This window comes from Eupeodes corollae, chromosome 3 (genome assembly GCF_945859685.1).
Source record: "Eupeodes corollae chromosome 3, idEupCoro1.1, whole genome shotgun sequence".
Classification (NCBI taxonomy): domain Eukaryota; kingdom Metazoa; phylum Arthropoda; class Insecta; order Diptera; family Syrphidae; genus Eupeodes; species Eupeodes corollae.
In genome coordinates, this window is record NC_079149.1 from 45,665,436 (window position 1) to 45,686,938 (window position 21,503).

At 34.9% G+C, this 21,503-nt stretch overlaps 2 protein-coding genes across 5 annotated transcripts; one reads left to right on the forward strand and one right to left on the reverse strand.

The window, feature by feature from the left end:
* Positions 1 to 2,232: 2,232 nt before the first annotated feature.
* Positions 2,233 to 16,286, reverse strand: LOC129948808 (vigilin). 4 transcript variants are annotated; one of them, XM_056059858.1, is made up of 5 exons: positions 16,234 to 16,286; positions 15,667 to 15,741; positions 7,199 to 7,279; positions 6,977 to 7,128; positions 2,233 to 6,902 (listed from the first exon to the last, which is right to left on the reverse strand). In XM_056059858.1, the coding sequence occupies exons 3-5, from the start codon at positions 7,227 to 7,229 to the stop codon at positions 3,396 to 3,398; spliced, it is 3,690 nt and encodes a 1,229-aa protein (XP_055915833.1). In that variant the 5' UTR covers positions 7,230 to 7,279; positions 15,667 to 15,741; positions 16,234 to 16,286; the 3' UTR covers positions 2,233 to 3,395. The 4 variants fall into 4 exon arrangements, with proteins under 4 accessions (XP_055915833.1, XP_055915834.1, XP_055915835.1 ...); XM_056059859.1 differs by having other exon boundaries at positions 15,667 to 15,738; positions 16,234 to 16,255; XM_056059860.1 differs by lacking the exon at positions 16,234 to 16,286 and adding an exon at positions 16,124 to 16,208 and having other exon boundaries at positions 6,977 to 7,125.
* A 1,304-nt stretch (positions 16,287 to 17,590) lies between these two features.
* LOC129952086 (vacuolar protein sorting-associated protein 51 homolog) lies at positions 17,591 to 20,488 on the forward strand. Its single transcript, XM_056064513.1, has 10 exons — positions 17,591 to 17,749; positions 17,813 to 18,439; positions 18,498 to 18,622; positions 18,675 to 19,180; positions 19,244 to 19,371; positions 19,433 to 19,579; positions 19,635 to 19,997; positions 20,055 to 20,167; positions 20,230 to 20,333; positions 20,457 to 20,488. Exons 1-10 carry the CDS (start codon positions 17,669 to 17,671, stop codon positions 20,459 to 20,461), a joined length of 2,199 nt encoding a protein of 732 aa, XP_055920488.1. The 5' UTR covers positions 17,591 to 17,668; the 3' UTR covers positions 20,462 to 20,488.
* Positions 20,489 to 21,503: the final 1,015 nt, after the last annotated feature.

Consider the following 21,503-nt stretch of genomic DNA (forward strand, 5'->3'; position numbering starts at 1 on the left):
GCATTATGAGTTCCACTCTCATAAACTGTCTTTTTATAAAACGAATATTTTCTCGAATAATAAAATAGCATACTGTGCGTATGTGAAACGTTTAGAACTTTTAGCAGGTCAAAAACAAATCAATGTAAATTATTGGCTTTTTTCTGGTCTTCCTTAAACAGTTTATGGCTCATTTCTTTCTGTTGGGAACATTTTAACATAAGACGGGTATCAAAAAAGCAGTTAAAAAGCTTACATCGTTTACAAAGTGCTTTACTTAAGCTCAAAAAAGAAGCAAGATCAATTCAAATCTTCGAGGCAATTATTGTCGCCTGTTCAGGGAATATAACTATTTAAAAAAGTTTTTATATAAAAATTATTTATGATCCATTGAATCAAGGATCAAAGATGATTCTAAATCCTTTTGGAAATTTTATAATGAAAAAAGGAAATCGGTAAATCAAACATGAGTTACAATGATAATGTAAGTAGTGATATTAATGAAATATGTAATATGTTTGCAACGTTTTTTTCAATCAAACTTTATGGTTGATACTTCAATTAATAATATTTTGATGAATCACTCTGAAATAATCGATATAGGTTCAATATTTATATCTGAAGAAGAGGTTTATAATGAACTTTTAAGTTTAGAAACCTTTGCATTACATATTCAACTTATCTCTTCAAAGTGGTGAGTTTATGATGATTGGAAATTTTCATATATTACACCCATTTATAAATCTGGTTCAAAGCAACATGTGGAGCATTATCGACCCATTGCCAAGTTGCAACTGATTCCTAAGATCTTTGAATCGATTGTGAAGAATAAAATCTATGAAGTGGTGAAGAATCATATATCTGTTTACCAACATGGTTTTGTCCAACGTCGATCGACTGCGACCAATTTGACTCTTTTTGTAAAATTGTGCCTAAAAAACATAGAAAACAAATGCCAAACAGATGTAGTTTTCACTGATTTTTCAAAGGCATTCGATAGGTTTAGCCATCGAATTTTATTGAAAAAACTGTCATTCTTAGGTTTTCACTCAACACTCCTTAAATGGATCAGTAATTACTTAAGTATCGCTCACAGTTTGTTAAAATTGGATCTTAATTATCTGTCAAAATTAGAAATTTCTTTGGTGTGCCTCAGGGCAGTCACTTTGGACCCTTGTTATTTCTACTTTTCATTAATGATTTACCCACGGTGATTAATTTTTCAAGATGTCTGATGTGAAAATCTTTAAGTCAATTGCTGATAGCTTAGACTTACAAAAAGATATCGATGTTGTTTGAATACTTTAAACCTAAACATAAATAAATGCTCAGTTATGTCTTTTTCAAGATCCACTGTTCCAATATTTTTTTTAAGTACAAGATGGTAGATACTGCATTGCAAAAAGTTGTAAGTCAAAAGGATTTGGGAGTTATCTTTGATTCACAACTTTCTTTTAATGTACATATTGATTATGTTATATCGAAAGTTAACGCTATGATTTGTATTTAGGTACTCCCAAGAATTAAGGGATCCTTATACCTTGAAATCCCTTTTCGTAACATTAGTTCGCTCAATTTTGGAATATTGTTCTATTGTATGGTCTCCTCTTTTTAAAAAAAAGATTTGACTCGTATTGAGAAAATTCAAAAAATACTTACTAAATATGCGCTTAGAAGACTGAATTGGTCTGCTTGCTTGCCATCGTATAATAGTAGGTGCTTATTAAATGGCATATAGCCTTTATCTTGTAGAAGATCTTACTTTTCGATAGGATTCGCAAGGGATGTCATAACGGATCATATAGACTGTCCTCCTCTTCTAGCTTTGTATGGTATATATCCGCCTTTTAGAACCTTAAGAACTAGAAGTAATGGTTTTTTGTATATTTCTCGACATGCAACTAACTATGGTCAAAATGAGCCAATCACTAATGCTTGCATACATTTTAATCAATATGCAAAAGAAATATTTTCAAATCCATTATTATGGAAAACATTGTATACAGCTATTTTTCATTATAGTAGTTTTTAAGAAATACAGATATACTTAATCTGAGAGAGTTATCATACTTATAGATGTAAATAAATAAGTACTCGTAATAGGGGTATAAAAGAACAAAACTAACTCACCACTTTCAGAATGTTAAAAATTGTCTGTCCAAATTCTAATATTCCGGTCTTTTTGATGAAATAATCGCTGAACTATTGCTGATCTCTTTAACTTACGAACCACAATAACCATAACCATGAAAATAGATTTTTCATTACTTTTTGATTTTATTTTATTGATATAAAAAATCTGTTGAATTGTCCTCATAACAAATGTCTTTTTGCAGTCACAATCAAAATGATAATAATTATTTAATTATTGATATATATATTTATATAATAGTTTTATTTTGTTTCAAACAAAGATTTCTTTATTATTATATAATTTTTGTAGTATTAATTTCATTTTTTTTGTTTTGTTTTGTTTTTTCTTTTAATTTATTGTAGTTTTTGTTTTCATTTATTTGTATTATGTTGTTTTTCATACTCTCACATTCGGAATAGGAAAATAGATATTTTATATTATAACGAATTTTTTTATTTTTATCAATTACTTTCTTTCATTTTTCTTCTCTTCAAAAAAATAAAAAAAATTAAACAAAAAAACAGTTGAAGAAGGAAAACCAATCGATTTTTGATGTAACCTCGCAGGAGCATGAAAAATAAAATTGTAAAATATTATTGTATTTAGTTTTAACTTTTAAACTTTTTTGTTTGTTTTATTAATAGAAAAAGTTTTATTTCTTTTAATATATATATATATTTTTGTATATATTATATATAATAAATTGTATATCATTTTTTTTTAATTACATTACTAAACTTGTATTTTCGTATATAAATTTCGTTTAGATAAAATTAAATTTTTTAGCTTAATGAAGAAGTATATATTTTTGTTTTTATTAACTTAACATTAAGATTGACAAACTAAGAAGAAAATATAGATTTGGGATTTTATAATTTTGTTTTTGTTGAAAGAAAACATATTTTTTTCATAGGTAACGTAAAAAATTGCACAAAAATTGAAAATATTGGAAACTAAAAAAAAATTAAACAAATATAAAACATTTAATAATTTCGTGACAAACTGTTGGCAGAGTATCTGGATTGGATTCAAGACGGACAAAAATCATGATTGAGAGGTGCAAAACCGACCGGCGCTTCTTTTTTTCTAGTACCTAGTAAACTCTTGAACTCTTGGAAAGAACGAATTTCGATATTTTTAACGGGCTTTGTTGTTAATTTATGTTGTGGTGTATATTAGTGTGTTGAGTTTTTGAGGAAATTGGTGAGAAGAGGGAGGAGAGAGAAAAAGAGAAGGTGAGGGTAGGTTTGAGTAGGGAAGGGTGAAGAACAAGAAGAAGTTTTTAGCCCTTGGGTCCCCAAGCTGAAGATACAGGAGCTGGTGCACCAAAGTCAGGAAAATCTTCCTGTGATTGAGTATTTGGGGCTCCTTTGTTTCCACGTTCCCACGGCGCATCCTTGAGGATGAAGCCATTCTCGGTGGCGGTATTGTTGCCAAATATGGCATTCGTACCGGTGTTGGACGGTGGTGGGAGTGTGTCAACAAAATTGCTGATGTATTCCTCAGCGACGGAGAGGATGTGCTCCTTGGCGTTCTCGACATCCTCTTCTTTGCCAATGATTGTGACTGCGTCCTTGTTGGCGTCGGTGGCTGTTGGGAATCTAACATCAACCTTGTAGTCTTCGATGATGGCGCGAATATTCCGTCCACGGTGTCCGATAATATGTGAGTGCACTCGTTGGTCAATTTCAACAACCTCCTTGTACAAATCGTCCAGATCATGGACCATCTTTAAAATGGCATCGCGAGCGGCTTCGGCATTGGCTTCATAACCGACAATTGAAATGACGTGCTGGTTGTCGTCGACGCGTTTTGGCAGCGAAATATTAACATCATGGTCTGCGCGAAGCTTGTTAATGACGGCACCTTTGCGCCCAATGATCTTCGGGTGGTAGATAGGATCGACTTCGATCTTGAGCTCGAAAGAACGCAACTCACGATCCTTGCGATCGCCCTCGAGTTCTTCGACCTTAGCAAGCAATGCTTCCTTCGCCTCGGCAACATGATTAGGAGTACCTGTGATCTTGATTTGATCTAATTGAGACTCTGGGGGAGCCAGTTCGATGTGTACGTCGTAGCGACTCATAAATTCACGAACATTGCTTCCCTTTTGACCGATTATCAAACGGTGGAGGTCGAAGGGTACGCTTATCTCCTCCGTAATAGGAATAAGGTTGATCAATGCCTGCTTTGCGGCATCACACTTCTCAACACGACCTGTGATTCTGATGATGTCACAATGACGAACCACCTCGTCACCGCCATTGAACATGCCTTCGACTGGGTCGGTAGCTTCGCGATCAGGGAACTTAATTTGCACATCATACTCGGATGTCACATTCTGCACCTTAACACCTCGGGCGCCCATAATGGTACGATGTAATCTCTGTGGAATGACAACTTCAATAGTTACCTGTGCCTCTAAGTCGGCTACGATCTCCTGAATTCGTTGTTTGGCTGCTTCAATACAGTCCTTGGCACCTTTAAGCGTTACGCGGTCGCTATCTACTCCTGGTCGTGGGAAGGATATCATTACACCACCACACTCCTCAGAAATGCGATGAAGAATTTCTCCACGCTTGGCAACAAAATGTTTATGGTATTTGGGGTCGACGGCAATCTCACCCTCAAACACCTGATCAATATCCTTGATTATTGCTTCTAGCTGCTCCTTGGCTGCCTGTACACTCTCCTCCTTTCCAATGATGGTTATTACTTCCTTGTCTTCGTCATCGTTGTTGGGGAAAATGATTCGGGCACCGGTCGAGTCTCGGATCTTTCGAATTGAAGCTCCATTCTTGCCGATAAGGAATTTATGGTGTTGTTGTTTGGCACGTACTTCAGCAGTGAATGAAGCCAACTGGCGCTCGCTGGCCAATTCCAAAAGTTGACTCTTGGCTTTCTCTACATCATCCTTTGGCCCGCGAATAGTAACCTTATCGCTCTTCGACTCGCTGGTTGGGAACTTAATCGAAACACCACCGCATTCCTCCATGATGGAAGATATCAACTTGCCACCAGCTCCGATGAGTGAGTTATAGAATTTTGGAGAAATCTGAACGTCCTCGGTAACAATGTCCGACAATTCATTTTGGATTTTCTGAATGCGGTCTCTTGCTTCGATTACATTCTCCTTCTTGCCAGTGATCAAGATGACTTCGTTGGTATCACCCTCGTCGGGAAGATCGATCTTGGTTTGAGTTTCATCACGGATCTTCTTGATGTTGGCTCCTCCCTTGCCGATGATAAACTTGTGGAATTGCTTAAAGATTGGCACCTCGATGATATGCGAAGACTCTTGAATCTCCTTGACCAACTTCATAAGGTCCTTATAACACTTGTCGACTTCGTCTTTTGGTCCACGAAGCTTCACAATGTCGGTGTTCTCGTTTGGTGAAGGAATCATAATAGTCACCTGGCGGTAACGGTCCTTAATCTCACGAATTTTTTCACCCTTGGAGCCAATAATCGAACGGTGCAGACGACGATCGATGATAACGTCCTTGGACTTCTCGTTTTCCAACTTGTCGATTTTTTCTTGCAGCTCGAGGTGGGCTTGGGCAACTCCGTCTTTGGGGCCCTCAATACGAATGTTGTTTGTGCCCTCGCGTTCTTCAATACTTATGTTTACATTCAGTTCGTCCTTAAGGCGGTTCACATTGGCGCCAGCTTTGCCAATAATGTGCTTGTAGTAGCTTGGGTTCACGGTCATTACAACATAGGTATAGTTTTCCAAATAGTTTTTAATAATATTATCAAGGTAAGCAACGGCCCTTTCGACGCGTTCTGGATCGCCTTCGAGCTTGATCTTGTTGTCCAAGTAGTTAACATTGACATTGGGGCAATCTATTTCGAGCTCCTTCATGTTAGCGCCCTTCTTACCAATCACGTATCTGTGAATCCAGTTCGGCGCATCCATTTCAAAGGATTTCACCGAATTGGCTTTTTCATAGACAACGGTTAAGGCATTACCCAAGGCGTTTTGGGGACCACGCAGCGTGATCGTTTCGACGGGCGAATCGGATGGTGGCATTTCAACAGACACACCAGTTAATAGGAAGATCTCTTGAATGGTCGATCCCTTTGGACCGATAACGTAGCGGTGCTGTGCCTTGGCCACCTCAACACTAACAGTAGAACACTTCTTTTCCATCTCCTTGTAGATTTGTTCAACTTTAGCCTTGGCTGCCATTACGCACTCCTTCTCACCGGCTATGACAATCTCATCCTTTTGCACGTTCTGTGGAGGCACATTGATTTTGGCACCAGTTTCCTCGCACAATTTAATGAGATTTTCATTGCTTGGTCCCACAATGAAAGGATGATAGATTTTCGGAATGGAAATTCGCTCAAATGTCCTCTTGAAGTATTCCTGAGACATGGTACAAATTTCATGTTCCGCCTTCTCAATACCTTCCTTTGTTCCCGAAATAGTGATGGTATCACTTTCCTCACCAATATTGGGCACATTAATTTTGGTGGCTGTCAAACGCTCAAGCTCACGCAAACGATCACCCTTCTTACCTAAGATAAGACCATGGTGTTCCTTGGGGATAGCAATTGTCTTGCTCGCTTGAGTTTGGAAATGAATGAGAATTTTTCGTCGTGCATCGAGTACTTCACTTGGCTTGCCCTTAATTAAAAAGGTAAGCGACTGATTTTTACCGCTCGATATCTCAATATTGGCTCCGGTTTCCTTGGTTATATTTTGACATATACGCTTTGATTCTCCTTCGCCGAATTTTTCAGATTCGGTGGATTTACGCTCTTCTCCCGGCACGTGCAATACCTTTTTTAAAATAATTGAAATACAAATTATTAGAGCAACAATAAATTAACATTTGGAATTTTTTTTTAACATACTTGAGCCACAACAGAGCTGCCAACACGCATACTTGCTGGGGTTGCTTGACTTGCTACCGGGGCTGAAGTGTTTTGGGGTAAAGCCGGGAAAAGATCATCATAGCTAAATGCTGGAGTTGTTTCCTGGGTTTGAACAGTTTCGTTCACTACTACTATAATATTATTTTAAAAAAAAAATTAAATTAGTTTATTTAAAAAGAAATATGTTTTTGTTTTATATACCGTTAGATTCATCCATCGCTGCTGCTTGCATTACTTATAAAAAAGAAGAGTCCTTTTTCGTTCCAAGTCGTTACAGTACCACTAAAAAAAAAAAATAGAAAAAAAATGAGTAATCGAAAGAAAATGGTTTTAAAAAGGTCCCTAACAAATTGATTGTGCTATCACAGGCTGGAATAACAAAATGTTGCACAGGTGCCAACCCATCGACCATCAGATTCCTTTATTTGTGTTACTTAGTCTTACTTTTCAAACCCTACTAATGTTCTCGACATAAGTCCGGTCCTTGCTCACATGTTAAATTCAAGAGGTCCCTAACTACTTCCAAATTGAGTAAATCAATTGATACTATAGTCGTTAACTTAGCCATGACATAAACAAACAGGGAACTTTATGAGATGAGGTGTGGAAGTGACCTTGGTTAGGTTAGATTAGGTTGAAGTTGTTGTCATGGATGGAGTACGACTCACTTAGGCCATTGTTGGCCCTTTTTGAAACCCAATGATTCTTGATATTTTTTTATTTTTAAGCTCAATCAAACAAATTCTAGAACTTACGAAGCTTAAAAAAGTCTGAAGATTGTATGCCTGAGATCATTTTGAAATCTATAACAGAATTCTAATAGGTAAACCCTATGTTTTTGAGCTAGAGTGGTCTATGTACAAAGACGATAAAGGATTGCAGGTGTTTATGTTATTCCATCTTACATTGGTTCTCTTTACAAAAGCAAATATTGTTCCTTGAATATCCTTGTGACCTCACAGCAAGCAAAAGCAAATATTGAACTGCTGTAAAATCTCCATAAGAGTCTGAGTGCTTTTTAGGTGATCCTAAAAAGTGAAGAATTATGGAATGGCCAATGTTGAGGCATAAACTAAATGTAAATGGTCTTATTTTAAACTTATCTATATAATCACACAAATCAACTTTAAAACAGGTTACCAAATTGACAAGGAAATACCAGTTTCTAGTTTAACAATGAGGTTTTAGCCTTCAACTAAAAAAAAAAAGAAATACACTGGGCTTTGTATATGTTCTTTAACAAACTGTGCAACCAGTGCAGCATCTAATTTTGTTTTATTTAGGTCAGAAAGGCAGATGGCTACAGATTTGTTTTTGTTTAGCCGGTAGTCAAGAAATCACATTAATCACATAAATTTATGTCGTTTGCTGACATACATATATATATTTTATTTATTTTTTTTAATAAGAGATTAAAAACAAAATTCGATAAGATTTATTTTTTTATCTCATCTTGAAGATGGAAGTCTTTGGAAATTTATGTATCACGTTCTTCAAAAATCAACTGACTGCTCTTGGGTTTATTATCAGCATTTTATCAAATTAAAACCAAACTCTTACATAATAATTTGTCATGAATCTTTTGTGTGAATACATTGTGAAAGTCGAACGTGGGAATTTGCCCAGAGAGAGGGGCACAATTTGTTATTCAATAAAAAAAAACATTTTATTATTTATTTCGTGTGTTTGTTTTGTATTCTTAAAAAAGACATGCAGATCATATGAAGAAATTAGCAATTGTTAAAATGTTTTCATTTTTGGATACATTTTGAAACATTTGAATATCCGAAAAAATGTTTGGTTGGCAAAAACCACTCCCCCCGCCTCCTCTGGAATTCTATGGCAACACATTTGTTTTTAAAAATAAGCCCTAAATATTGTTTCTCTTTTTCAACAAAAGTTGCATGAATTTAAATTGTACACAGGACAAAAAAATTATTTTGTTTTGAAGTGACACAAGTTTAAAACACTTGAGCAAATATTAATTTAAAACTTTTATTGTCAGAATAAAAACGTTGCAAAAAAACACAAATTGTGTGTTTTTTATATGCATAAGTTCTTCGTGTCAAAATAAAAAACATTTTAGTGTTCAATAATTTGAGTTTTTTTTAATTAATCAAATAAATTTCTTATTGTACACATTTTTTCCATTTAACAAAAAATCAAACGATTTTCTTGTATGTGTATTTATTTGTCCTGCAGATAACAATGTATTTAAAAATGACCTTTGTTATCAGTTTTTGGTTTTGAGAAAAGATATGCTTTTTTTGTGGACTGATAAGTACCTATATTTTATTAATGCAATAATATTGTTATCTTATCTATATGTGAAATAAATCACTAAAAATCTAAAGCATTTTTTATTTTTTTAAAATCAAATATACGACTTTTTTAAAGATATTTTTTAGCTATACACAGATTGTGTGATGATTATAAAAATTTACAAAAAAAAACGCTTGTAAAGTCAGCCATATAAGGCTCCGAAATATTTAAACTTCTTGGATTTATTTTCTTGAAAGCAGTCTAACTCAATTGGATTTTAAATCCAAATATTTTCAAATACTCTACTCTGAGTCCAATCACCGAGTCAAATTGGTTCGGTAAGCTGTTAAAAAACTAATTCTTCATATGAATTTTAGTCTATTTTATTGATCAAGATCAAATTTACGTAAAAAGGAAAGTGAAGTTTTTTCTAATTTAAACAAAATTTGATATTTTATATTGAATAGACTTATTTCTGAAAATGCAAATCGTGCAAACTATTTTTTTTTGTATTAGTACCCTTTATATGTTTATATTTAAACACGAGCATTAGGAAAATATGGAAGGATTTAAAAGGAGATACCGGTGCACATTGGTCTTAAAGTTCTGAAAATCAAAATGGGAGAGAAAAACAGAGTTGGCTAAAGCATTCCACATTCTCGATGTGCGATTTAGGAAAGAATCTCTATACTTGACAATACGCCCGAAATTGAGCTCAAGGGCAAACTGATGAGCATTTCTGGAAGTGCGAATATTACGCCTGAATCGTTTAAGGGGTGGTATGCAACTGGACTGACTAGTTTGACAAAACATTGTTTGTAAAAATATCGATAAAACAACGAAAGGCATGAAATATTGCGGTGTTCTAGCGATGTAAATGTATCATTTTTAAAGCCCTTTTTTGTATTCTATCCAAGAGATTATAACTTGTTTTAGGGGCACCTGCCCAGATATGCGAATTATATTTAAGCTTTGGACGGATGAAGGCTTTGTGAATTACAGCCAGATCAGAAGGGACAAATTTCTTGCACCGTCGGAGAAATCCTAAGCTGCTGGCAACATTTTTGGCAATATCTGTGATACACATACCGAGTACTGTTGTCGGCGAAACAGTTTAATGGATTAGAATTGGCATAAGATCATTTATGAATATAAGGAATAGAGTCGGAGACGAAACGGAGCCCTGGGGGACACCAGCATTTATTTTATGAATTTCATACTTCAAACCATCCAATACAACTTGTATTGAACGGTTAGAAAGGTAATTTCGAATCCAACGAAGAAGAGATTCATCAATACCAAAAGCACGCATTTTCGATAAGAGAGCTTGGTGCCAAACCCTATCAAATGCTTTTGAAATATCAAGTGCAATAATCTTAATTTCTCCAAAACGATGTTAAGATTTGTTCCACTGTTCTGTGAGATAAACCATGAGATCACCAGTGGATCTATTGCAACGAAAGAAATACTGCAGGTCATTAAGGAGCTTGGGTTCTTCGAGATATTTCTTAAGCTGATAAATCGGTGTTTCCATGACCTTTTAAAGAAGGGACGTGAGTGCTATTGGACGATAGTTACAGGGGAGTAGGATTCGCCTCTTTTAGGGACAGGCTGTACAAATGCTATTTTCTATCCGGTCGAAAAGATACCTGTAGAATAGGACAGATGGAAAAGCTTATGCAGTGATTTTGCCAGCGTTGAAAAACACATCTTCAGAACAATAGCGGGGATACTATCTGGGCCAGCGGATTTGTGTATGTTAAGATCTTTCAGTACTCTTGCAACTACACGAGAGCGAAAGAAGATTCGTCCCATAGAATCATTTACGCTCTCAAGAACAGGAGGATCCATGACACTATCCGATAGGGTCGAAATAACAAACTGTGCTGCAAGCGAATTGGCTTTATTTAGGGAGTGTCATTGTGGAAGAGCGTTGGAACCGAGGATGACGTGGTGTTTCGTACGTTTTTTTACAAATGACCAGACATTTTTACTACCTTTGGGACATTGTAGTATTTTTTGCCTTAATTTCTGATCATGAAAAATTTGGTTCGTCGAATATGACCATTACAGGTCTTTCTAGCTTCTTTGAACTTATTCCGGCTTTGTCAGTCGGGTTGGTTTTATAACAACGTAAACTTACATCTCTGAACCTAATACCTTTTTTACAGCTCGAATCAAACCATGAGTTTTCTTTGGGTTTGAATTTCGGGATAAAATTTCTCATTCCACAAGTAATTAAATTTGTTACCATATCTGCGCTGGAATCCACGCGAATGCATCGATTTATTGAAGGAAACTTTTGTGCGGAGCATTTGTGGTTCTGTGACGTGGCCTCCAAGACCGTGCGATTTAAAACCACCCGAATATTTTTCAGCAGGGTTATATCAAATCGCTTGTCCACCCAGATAATTCTAAAACGATTGACTTCTTATATAGAAATACGACAAAAAGTGGTCGAAAATTCAGCCACTCGGCTTTAATTATTTTAAACCAGCGACTTGCCCGAAATCGTTTTTAAAACATAACGTCAAACTTTTATCTTCATAATAAAACTAATGTTTGTTCATAACGCTAAGTTGTACGTGTTTTATTTCTTTTTTCAAGATATGCTCTTTAAGAACACCCTTTATTATTTTCCATGAGCAATTTACTTTACTTTTATGTTTTTTTAGTTTCAGTAAAAAATGAAAGTAATCACAAACACTTTTAAATTGATGCGTTTGCCACGTGCGTTCTTTCAAATGGTTACTTATATTATACTTAAATCAAGTTATCAACTCAATACCAATTAATTTATTTTATGTATTGATGAACTCTTAACCTCATTTGTTGACTTTAAAGTTAAAAAAGCCATTGATGACATTTTAGTAAGGCATGGAACATTCGAAACCATTAATCAACTCACATCAGCTAGATCATAAAAACATATAAACCTTATCTTTGCGCATAGAACAAACTCTAACCTTCAAGGCCCACATAATCCGTCTTATTCTACTGTGGAGTTTGAATTGGAGTCAAACTGATTCCGTTTATATGTAGGGATGCTATATGCTTGTCTTTAATCTGGAAGGAAGAAGCGCTTACTTGCACCTCCACGTGGTGGCAAATTAGAGAAATCAGTGCAGCTCGATTATGAATGATACTGATAAATTCATAATTATTAAAAAAGGCAGAGCTTAGAACTGTACTGAGATTTACTTCCTTCCTATGATAAAATCTTACGAAAGATAGTAAATACAAGACTGTCGTCCTCCCCCTGGAGCAGGGGTTAACTTACTCAGTAAATATACAAATCGAATGACTATTCTCATCGATATTTAATATAAATTTAAAGAAAAATCTGAAGTGGTATTAAAAATCATTTTTAGGAATGATATAAATTGTAGATAAAGCTCGGCGGATTGCATCCCACAAGATGTCGGGCGACCACTTCTAGGGTTATCTTCCCTAGATGTCACTTTATCAACGACTAAATTAACATACCACTGAACATGTGGTACCACGGGATATGTTGAAGCCCCTGGTTAATTCAAGGAACATATGTTGGTATGGCCTCCTTGTAAGAGTATATCCTATATGCATAGGGTATTGATTTTACATTACTCAAAAAATCAATATATATGTATGTAGATAGACTAAGCCAATACCAAAGGTAACAAAGAGGTGAGTTTGTCATGTCTTGGTAGCTTAGAATGAGGAACTCACTCGAAGCATTTCGCCAAATAAAAGAGAGTAAAGGCCCAATATAAAAGACTCAACCAAAAGTAAGCTAATTTCAAAACCGAACGAAGTGTTATCAGAAGTTATCGTAAAAACAAAAAGTAACCATAATGGATTCAAGTAACTTAAGAAAATGCGTTTCAAATTTGACATTTGCTTAAGCTCGAGCAGAACATTTATTATTGTTAGTGACATATAAGGCTGCCTTTTTTTTCGTTCCCTTAAGCTTACTTAAGCTCGGTTAGGTCTATTATAGTTGGGCCTTAAATCTTTACCAAAATCCTTTTCGTTAATTTCAAAAACTAAGCGAATATACAATGCGAGGGGCAGCAAGTTTAACAATTTGCCGTCAAATTAAGGTTCATAGCCAGGAGTTGATGTTGTAAGCAATTATTCTCTGTGGAGTCTGAATAAAATTCAAAATATACAATATCTTGCGATGGACAGGTTTGTCGTGCGAGAATTTTTTTTTAGACAAAATTTAATCTGAAGGCGCCAACAACGTTTAAAAAAAAATAAAAATTAAAATCAAAACTAGGTGTAATTTAAGTTAAACCCAATAACTCTGTTTTTCTTGCAATTAATTCAGAGTTCGGGATGATTCAGTCCAGACCTAACCATACACAGTCTCCCATCCTTGCCACTTTTGAAATGTAATCATAATGCCCAATTGCTGCAATGCGCCCCGAAACCTAATCTACTTTAAATTCGATCTACTGCCGCAAATATTGATTTCAATTACTCCTCTATCTTTGTTAAAAATGTATGAAAATCTCCGAAAACATTTGCCCTTGCGACAACTTGGCAACAAATCTCTGTCTGAAGCCAGATTCTGAAAATTTTTAGTGATAAAAAAGAAATCAATAAATCATTGACTAAGATAGACTTAGTCTCTTATGTGCACGCTTATTTAAAGCAAAGTATTACATAACAAAACTTTATCAAAATGCTCAAACTGATTTTTGATAACCAAATGCATAGTTGGATGAAATGCTCTAAAAAAAACAGCCTAAAGTTAATGCTCGTATAGCTCGTAACAAAGCACTGATAAATTTGATAGGCACACAAATATTAAATAGGTACAATGCTCTACAATGGGCACGTCTACAGTCTACGATATCGTCTTATTGTACTGAGGTACCTTATCTTCTATGAAAGAGTCAACTGATGCAGAAAAAAACTCAAGGTTTCTTAAAAATTATTTGGATAGTCAGTTTGGAATCGCATAAAAAACGTGAAAGTTAAGCAATTTGGTGACCTAGCTACAAAAAAAACACAATTGTGCAGTGTTATAGAACTTCCACAAACTTCAACCTCCGGAAGGTATTCTATTGTATTCAACCAGTGAAATATAAAAATAATAAAATAAGCAAGAGCAAGTTAAACAAAAATAAATGCAGACAATCAAGAATATCTCCATGGATTTCATTTTATGGCCATTGAATCAATAGAGAGAAGAAAAAAATTGATTTATAACCTAAAATCAAATCAGGTTTATTAAAACTGCGAAGCCCGTCATCTTCATCATCTTAACAGAGCCAAAAGAAGTCGCAAATTAAAATTCAAAATTCACAAATAAAAATAACAACACAATTTAATCATCAGCCACAACAAGCACCAGCGAGTAGCGACCAGAACTGAGCAGAGCACTTCCAATAGCCACTGACAACGGAACGGAAGACACAGCCAGAGTCGTCACATCACAGTAACAGCCGGTAAATATTTACGTGCTCTGCTCACTTGTTCTGATTAGTGTGCCTGCGGTGATGTGCTGTGCATACGTGTATCGTGTTGTCGTACTTCGTATCCCCTTTCATCCATCTCTATCCCATTTACTCGACTGGATGGAACTTGGCCGTCCACTTAATGACCTAATTTAGAAAACTGTTTGATAACCGATTTGTGAATCACATGTACTCAATAGTCGCGCCAAGCTGCGGGTGCAACATTCCATTTCCACTCTCCCGGAGCAGAACAGAAACAAGAATACTTTCTTACAAAATAAAATAATACAATAACAAAAAAAAAAAAAGAAGATATAATAATAATGGAAGAAAATGCGGCCAATAGCCCCTACGCCAGCACCATCGCCATCGCCACCATCACCAAAAGTCACAGCAGCGAGCCGAGCGCTTCAACCAAAAGTATAGTGCCAGTTGTACAAAGGCAGAGGCAAAAGGCACAGAAACAAATGTGGGGTTTGGGAGGGAAACTTGCGGACGTGTCGTTCGAAAGAAAGAGGATGAAAGGTGGAACATTCTCTATTCGTGTTCCACAAGTGGAAAAGAGATACTTATAGCCCATACCTTCATTAAAACATATATAGCACATAAGCTAGAACACATTTTTGACATTTTCGAACTTTATTTTTTATTTTATTGTACTCCAAGCTCCCCTATCCCTTATTACTCTACGTTCTCTACGAGCCACTCTACGAACTACGATACGTAGATGAAGTGAAGAGTATATAAAATAAAATTGAAGGCGGCAGAGAAGGTGTAAGCAGAGTTGAAAGGGGGAAACAGAGAAGTAGGCTGAGGCTGATGGAACAGCAACGGAGAGATGGATGATAGACAAACCTACGAATAACGACGTCGACGAAATGGCTATTTTTGTTGGTTATGTGAACGAGCACGTTGTACAATATTTTCTTTTTTCTAATTTAATAAACTTTAAAAACTTACTGTACTGTAAATCCAAAAAATCCGGCCTATTTATCTGCTACCGTATAATCCAGTTTGAGCTTGGCGTGTCTTCTTCTGGAAAAGAATTTTATTTTTGTTAGAGAGAAAAAAAACTGTGCTAAGGTTTGTGTTCTTAATTTTTTGTATCTTTTTCTATAAAACCCGAATTAATATAAAATTTTGGAAAGACAAAGATTTCAAAAATTTCTTTCCGGTTAAACACGCTCCTTTCACACACAACAAGCACACCACACACAGCAATCACTTTGTAAATTTCTTTTAAAGTTAAGTTTTTTTTGTATTGCTTTTAAATTTCCAAAAATGAAATCTGAAAAATTCTGTATTTTTGATTTCGCGAAGAGGATTTAAAAAATTGCCAACATTATTGTGGCCGAGTTAAAATGGTATTATGATTGATTGTAATGCTTTAATCACTTAGAATTATGACAATAATTACTTTAATTACAAATGGACATTTATTATGAAGGAAAAAGTGAATTTTCTTCTTTCTTTTTTCTTAATTCAAATATGGAAAATCGCACCCCAAAAGAAAATCTACGTACGTACCGACTTCCAAGTGTTAAATGATGTCGTCGACGATGGAAAAAAGTTTGGCATATCACCGACTTTCTCCTCTTTTTCGTAGTCGACGTAGGCAAGTGAAGTTGGATGGGGTTGGCAAATTAAATTCTTATATCTAGGTGGCGTTACTCAGATATAGATCTAAGGCCATGAGCTCACTTGAAATTTATATTCTGTCGATCACGTAAATTTGGTTAGTTTTTGAAAAAGGTACAGAACTTCTTTCGATGAAATGTTGCTTTTTAACTTTTAAATCTTAAATTTACGTTTTATGGGACCATTCTCATTTTTCTACAAATGACATAGTAAAATTGAATCTCAAAACAAAAAATGAATGCAATGAATTTGATGCGGAACGTCAAATGAAAAGCTCGATAAATTCAGAAACGTAATTCCTGACTTAAAAGTGACGATTTACAAAAAGGAACAAACTTATTTAAAATTTAAAGACAAAACAGATTTATTGGTTAAATAAAACATAACTATTTTTTTGACTTTTGGGACTATTTCTTGTTACTGTATATTTTTCTGAAACGCGGAAACTCTCTGTTATGAAAATCTCTATAATGTATTCTTTAATAAAAACAAAAATTGGAATTTACAAAATTCAAATCATTTTTTTTTGTTGAAAAATGTACAAAATTGCGCAAATTAAAACCAAAAAGCTTAATGAATTGAAAAAACCGTTATTGTCTTTACGAAGAAGATAGCTTTAAACCAATAAAACTTATTTTTTGTAAGTTATAAAAGAATTCGCTCTAAAGTGGTTGAGCTTTTCAATCAACGTCGGCCACCATTACTTCTAAACCAATAAATATTTCATATTGCTCAGAATACAATACACAAATTAAAAACTTCCAAACCAATAAATATTATATATTAATCAGAATACAATACACCAATTAAAAAGCAACGTCTCTGAATCAATGTCATAAATTTGGTCTTGCAGGTGCTTTTTTTTACAACTTCTTATAACAATATTTTGTAAAACCACATTTCAATGTATGGCGCCTGCTTTTTGTTTTTTTTCTCACTTTTTTACATCAATACAAAAGTAACAAGTTGGAATTATCAGCTATAAAAATAACACCATTCCAAAGTATCAAGTTGAGAAAAATAGGAAATAATCTAGAACTTTAAACCGTTTACATTAGAAAATAAACATGTCTAATGGAAAAACATGAAAACTTATTTTACTGACGGGTGTTATTAGTCTTGATAAACAAAGGATATTAAAAAGAAAGTGGGAACCTTACTTTTATTATTCATATTTTTCTGTCACCTGAAACGTACCCAAAACCTGACACTTGATTTAATATGACATTTGGCTTGACAGCTGTTTTTTAGTTTCCAAAATAATATTTTTTCTTCATAAATAAAACTATTTCCTGAAGAAAAATAACAATTTTAAACATTTAAGATGACCGAAAAATCAGGATCTCCATACGATATGGACAGTACAAACTTCGAGTCTGATCGTTATTTGGAAAAACTTCTCAAAGTATGTATTTTAGCAAAAATAAACAAAAACTTCCCAACTAAGCAATTTCTATTTCTCTTCCAGGAATGTACCCTAAAACAAATTATGGACACGGAAGCTGTTGTCGTCAAAGACACCCAGACTCTTCATAGCGACATGCAAACCTTAGTCTATGAAAATTACAACAAATTCATATCGGCTACGGATACAATAAGAAAAATGAAGAACGACTTCAAACAAATGGAAACCGATATGAATTTGTTAAAGACCAAAATGCAAACTATCACCACGTTCAGTGACAAAATAACAGGTACCCTCCAAGGCACCAGATCACAGCTGTGTAAACTCTCTGAAAAACACTCGCTTCTCAAACGTTTGCAATTTCTCTCATCACTGCCGGGCAAACTAAAGGCTCTGATTGACGAGGAAAACTACAATCAAGCTGTCCAAGACTATATTCATGCCAAAAAAGTATTCCAGCAATATGGTAATCAGCCATCGTTTGATGGCATTCAAAAGGATTGTGAGAGTATTATTGAAGACTTGAAAGAGAAACTGCGTAGCGACTTCCAATTGGCAGGGAACACGGCACAGTCCCTGACTGAAATTGGAGAGTTGATGTTGCAGTTGGATGAAAAGCCTGCTGATCTAGCTAGTGATATGTTGCAATGCGCCTCGAAAAGATTACACGAACAAATTGTTATGCTTCAGGTTTCTATTGAAATTCCATTCATTTTTAGAAAAAGATCATTTATGTATATTTTTGTAGGATCAAAATGAACGGGATATGATCGAATTTGTAGACATGGGCATTGAGGGTTTCCTTAGCGATTTAACGTTGGTAGTCACTTCATATTTTGATATGTTTCTTGCCAAACCATATGAATCAGAAAGGTAACAGTGTTTTTCTTCTTCTCCAACTCTTTTATTTAAACATTTTTTTCAGAGACGACTTTCAAGAGAACTCCATGCGTGAACTTAACGATTTCCTCAACCGTAACATAGATAAATACCTGAGTTTGATTCAGGATCGTGTTGAGTCTGAAATTGGATTCGGCGATACACACATAATGCTAAGGGGCTTAGATCGTCTTCATAGACGTTTGATGGCAATGCGCAACATGTGTCGGGGAATCGAAATTCAACGCAACGCCCTGGAGATTATAATTGGTGGGGCACACCAATTGTGCGATGTTCATACGAAGAATTTAAAGGATCACTTCTCTGACAGCCTTAGTTCCGTAAGATTGTCACTGGTATCAGCAAAAAGTGAAAGTGGAACAACAAATTTGAATGATTTAATCACGAATCTTTACGTGTCCACGGTTGAGAAGGTCAAAGGAGTTCTGCAGGATCTATTGGTTTTCCTTCAAACCGAGTGGTCTTTTAACATCAAAACCGAATACAAGGGAACATTGTGTGTCGAAGGAATTCGCGAAAACTTATTAATTGGTAAAATTGATAATGTAGAGATTTTTTAGAATTTGAATTTGTAAGAATTGCTTTTGGAAAAAGGTTTCTTGAGACATGTTGCGAGGGTCATGTCATCTTTTGCTGATACATCTACTTCTAGTCCTCCAAATCTTTTACTTGTCTTGTCAAAAACTTGTCTAGAAATGGAACAAAACGGAGTTCATGTTTTGGTAAGAAATAATTCTCTGATTAAAATGATATCCTTATATCAAAGTGTGAGGTCTTTGTTAGATTTCCCTGGGTGACGATCTTTATGAAATCGACTCCGAAAACAGTGCAACTTTAACACATGAAACTGAAATTTGTAGTGAGATGAGGGAGACTGCTCAGACTCTTCTCGATGCCTATGTTCGTCTTCAAGGCACAAATATATCACAGGTAATTTTTTTTTAAATTGATGGAAACAAAATGATGAAAATGTTTGTCTCTTAAGATGTTGCGAAAAAGTGTCGAAACTAGAGATTGGCTCAATTGCCTTGAACCTCGTTCAGTTCGTGCTGTGATGAAACGAGTTGTCGAAGAATTGTCGAGTATTGAAAATGTTGTTGCAAATTTATACGAACCTGGTTCTAGGACTGCAGCTAGCAGTGATTCAAGTCGAAAAACTCACTTCAGCAACGTAACGCAATCCAAGCAACAATATCGATCCAATTGGTCCAATTACACTCCATCGCAATTGGAATCGAGTTATGTCTCTAATATTCATCGTCTGTTTTCGGAACGAATTGATATCTTTACATCTGTTGAGTTCTCCAAGGTTTCCATAATAACTGGAATCATTAAAATAGGATTAAAGGTGATTTCTTTTGAAGTTGTTTCCCATAAAAAAAAGTATCCTTGGTTTCCTTCTTAGACTTTGCTGGAATGCGTTCGATTGCGAACATTTAGCAAATTTGGATTGCAGCAAATTCAAGTTGACACTCATTATTTGCAAATGAATCTCTGGCGTTTTGTTACCGATGAAAAGTAAGCCGACACATTTTTTGTTGCTAAATTTGTTGTGATAAACTTTCACTCTTTTATTTTAGTCTTGTGAACTTTCTGTTGGATGAAATTTTGGGCTCAGCTGTCCATCGGTGTTTGGAATCGATTCTAATGGAACCAAATGCTGTTGAAATAATCTGTGAACGTGGTTAGTATTTTCTAATTTTTAAAGTTTTAATTTTTTCTCACATTCCGTCTTAAATTTATGTTTTATTTATTTAAGTTTTATAGATAATTAATTGTGTATTGTGTTTTTTATATATTTTACAAGCTTAATGGAAAATTAAACATAATAACATCTAATTTTGTATTGTTTTATCTGTATTGGGAAATTGTGTGTCTTCGAAATCATGAAAAATTGAAAAAAAGACGTGTGGCACTCGGGGACTGCCGCGGTAAAGCTATTGCATTTTTATTATTTTTTCTGCATTTATTTCAAATCTTTCTGACGAGTGTATATACAGCGGTGGACACGAATTTAAAGAAAAGAGTGCAAGTATTTTTCTTCTTTCAATTCTTTATTACTTGCAAGTAACGGTTCATTTTTATGTTGTTACTATGGCTACCTTATATGGTAATAAAAATGTGCAAATGATTGAAAAGTAAAATATCGTTTTGCGAAAAATGAAGATTGTTTGTGATTTGAGTTGTTTTTAGTTGGATATTAATTTAGCCCGTTTTGAAATCAAAGAGTGTATTTTTAATTTTTGTGAAAATTTGCTGTATACGAAGGTAGTGTAGACTTTATTCGTTACGATATAGTTAGTGGAGCTCCACAGGGATCAGTGTTGGGACCCATACTTTTCAATGTTTTTGTGTCCAACCTGCCACCTTTTGACGCAAACACTAAATTTGCTATGTTTGCTGACGACACAACACTTTTTTCGTCGAGCCTATTGCCTCAATGTGCTCTCAGTAGTCTACAATGCTCATACTTAATACCCTACAAAACTATTTTCATAAGTGGAAACTCAAGGTCAAAGCTCAAAAATCGCAAGCTATGTGGTTTTCTCGGCGAAGAAGATCAGATTTTTTTCACAAACTTCGTTACAGCTAAACTCCGTCGATGTTACTTGGTCTGCAAATACTTAGGGGTAACACTTGACAAGAAACTTACTTTTGACAAACATATCGCCAACACGATTAACAAAACTAATCTTTTAATACAAATTTTATAAACGTTCATAAACCGCAAATCAGGTCTTGGCGTGCATGATAAAATTTTGATATTCAAAACTATTTTCCAGCCTATACTTACTTATGGTGCTCCATTGTGGTTTGACTGCGATGAAACCTACTTTAAAAAGCTTCAAAGAGT

Bases quoted from the DNA above. Each gene is read 5' to 3' on its own strand.
- LOC129948808 (XM_056059858.1), bottom strand. From the start codon at position 7,229: ATGCAAGCAGCAGCGATGGATGAATCTAACG. The intron at 7,129-7,198 runs GTATATAAAACA...ATAATATTATAG, and splicing joins AGCGATGGATGAATCTAACG to TAGTAGTGAACGAAACTGTT. The intron at 6,903-6,976 runs GTATGTTAAAAA...ATTTTAAAAAAG, and splicing joins GCAGCTCTGTTGTGGCTCAA to GTATTGCACGTGCCGGGAGA.
- LOC129952086 (XM_056064513.1), top strand. From the start codon at position 17,669: ATGACCGAAAAATCAGGATCTCCATACGATATGGACAGTACAAACTTC. The intron at 17,750-17,812 runs GTATGTATTTTA...TTTCTCTTCCAG, and splicing joins ATTTGGAAAAACTTCTCAAA to GAATGTACCCTAAAACAAAT. The intron at 19,580-19,634 runs GTAATTTTTTTT...TTGTCTCTTAAG, and splicing joins AAGGCACAAATATATCACAG to ATGTTGCGAAAAAGTGTCGA.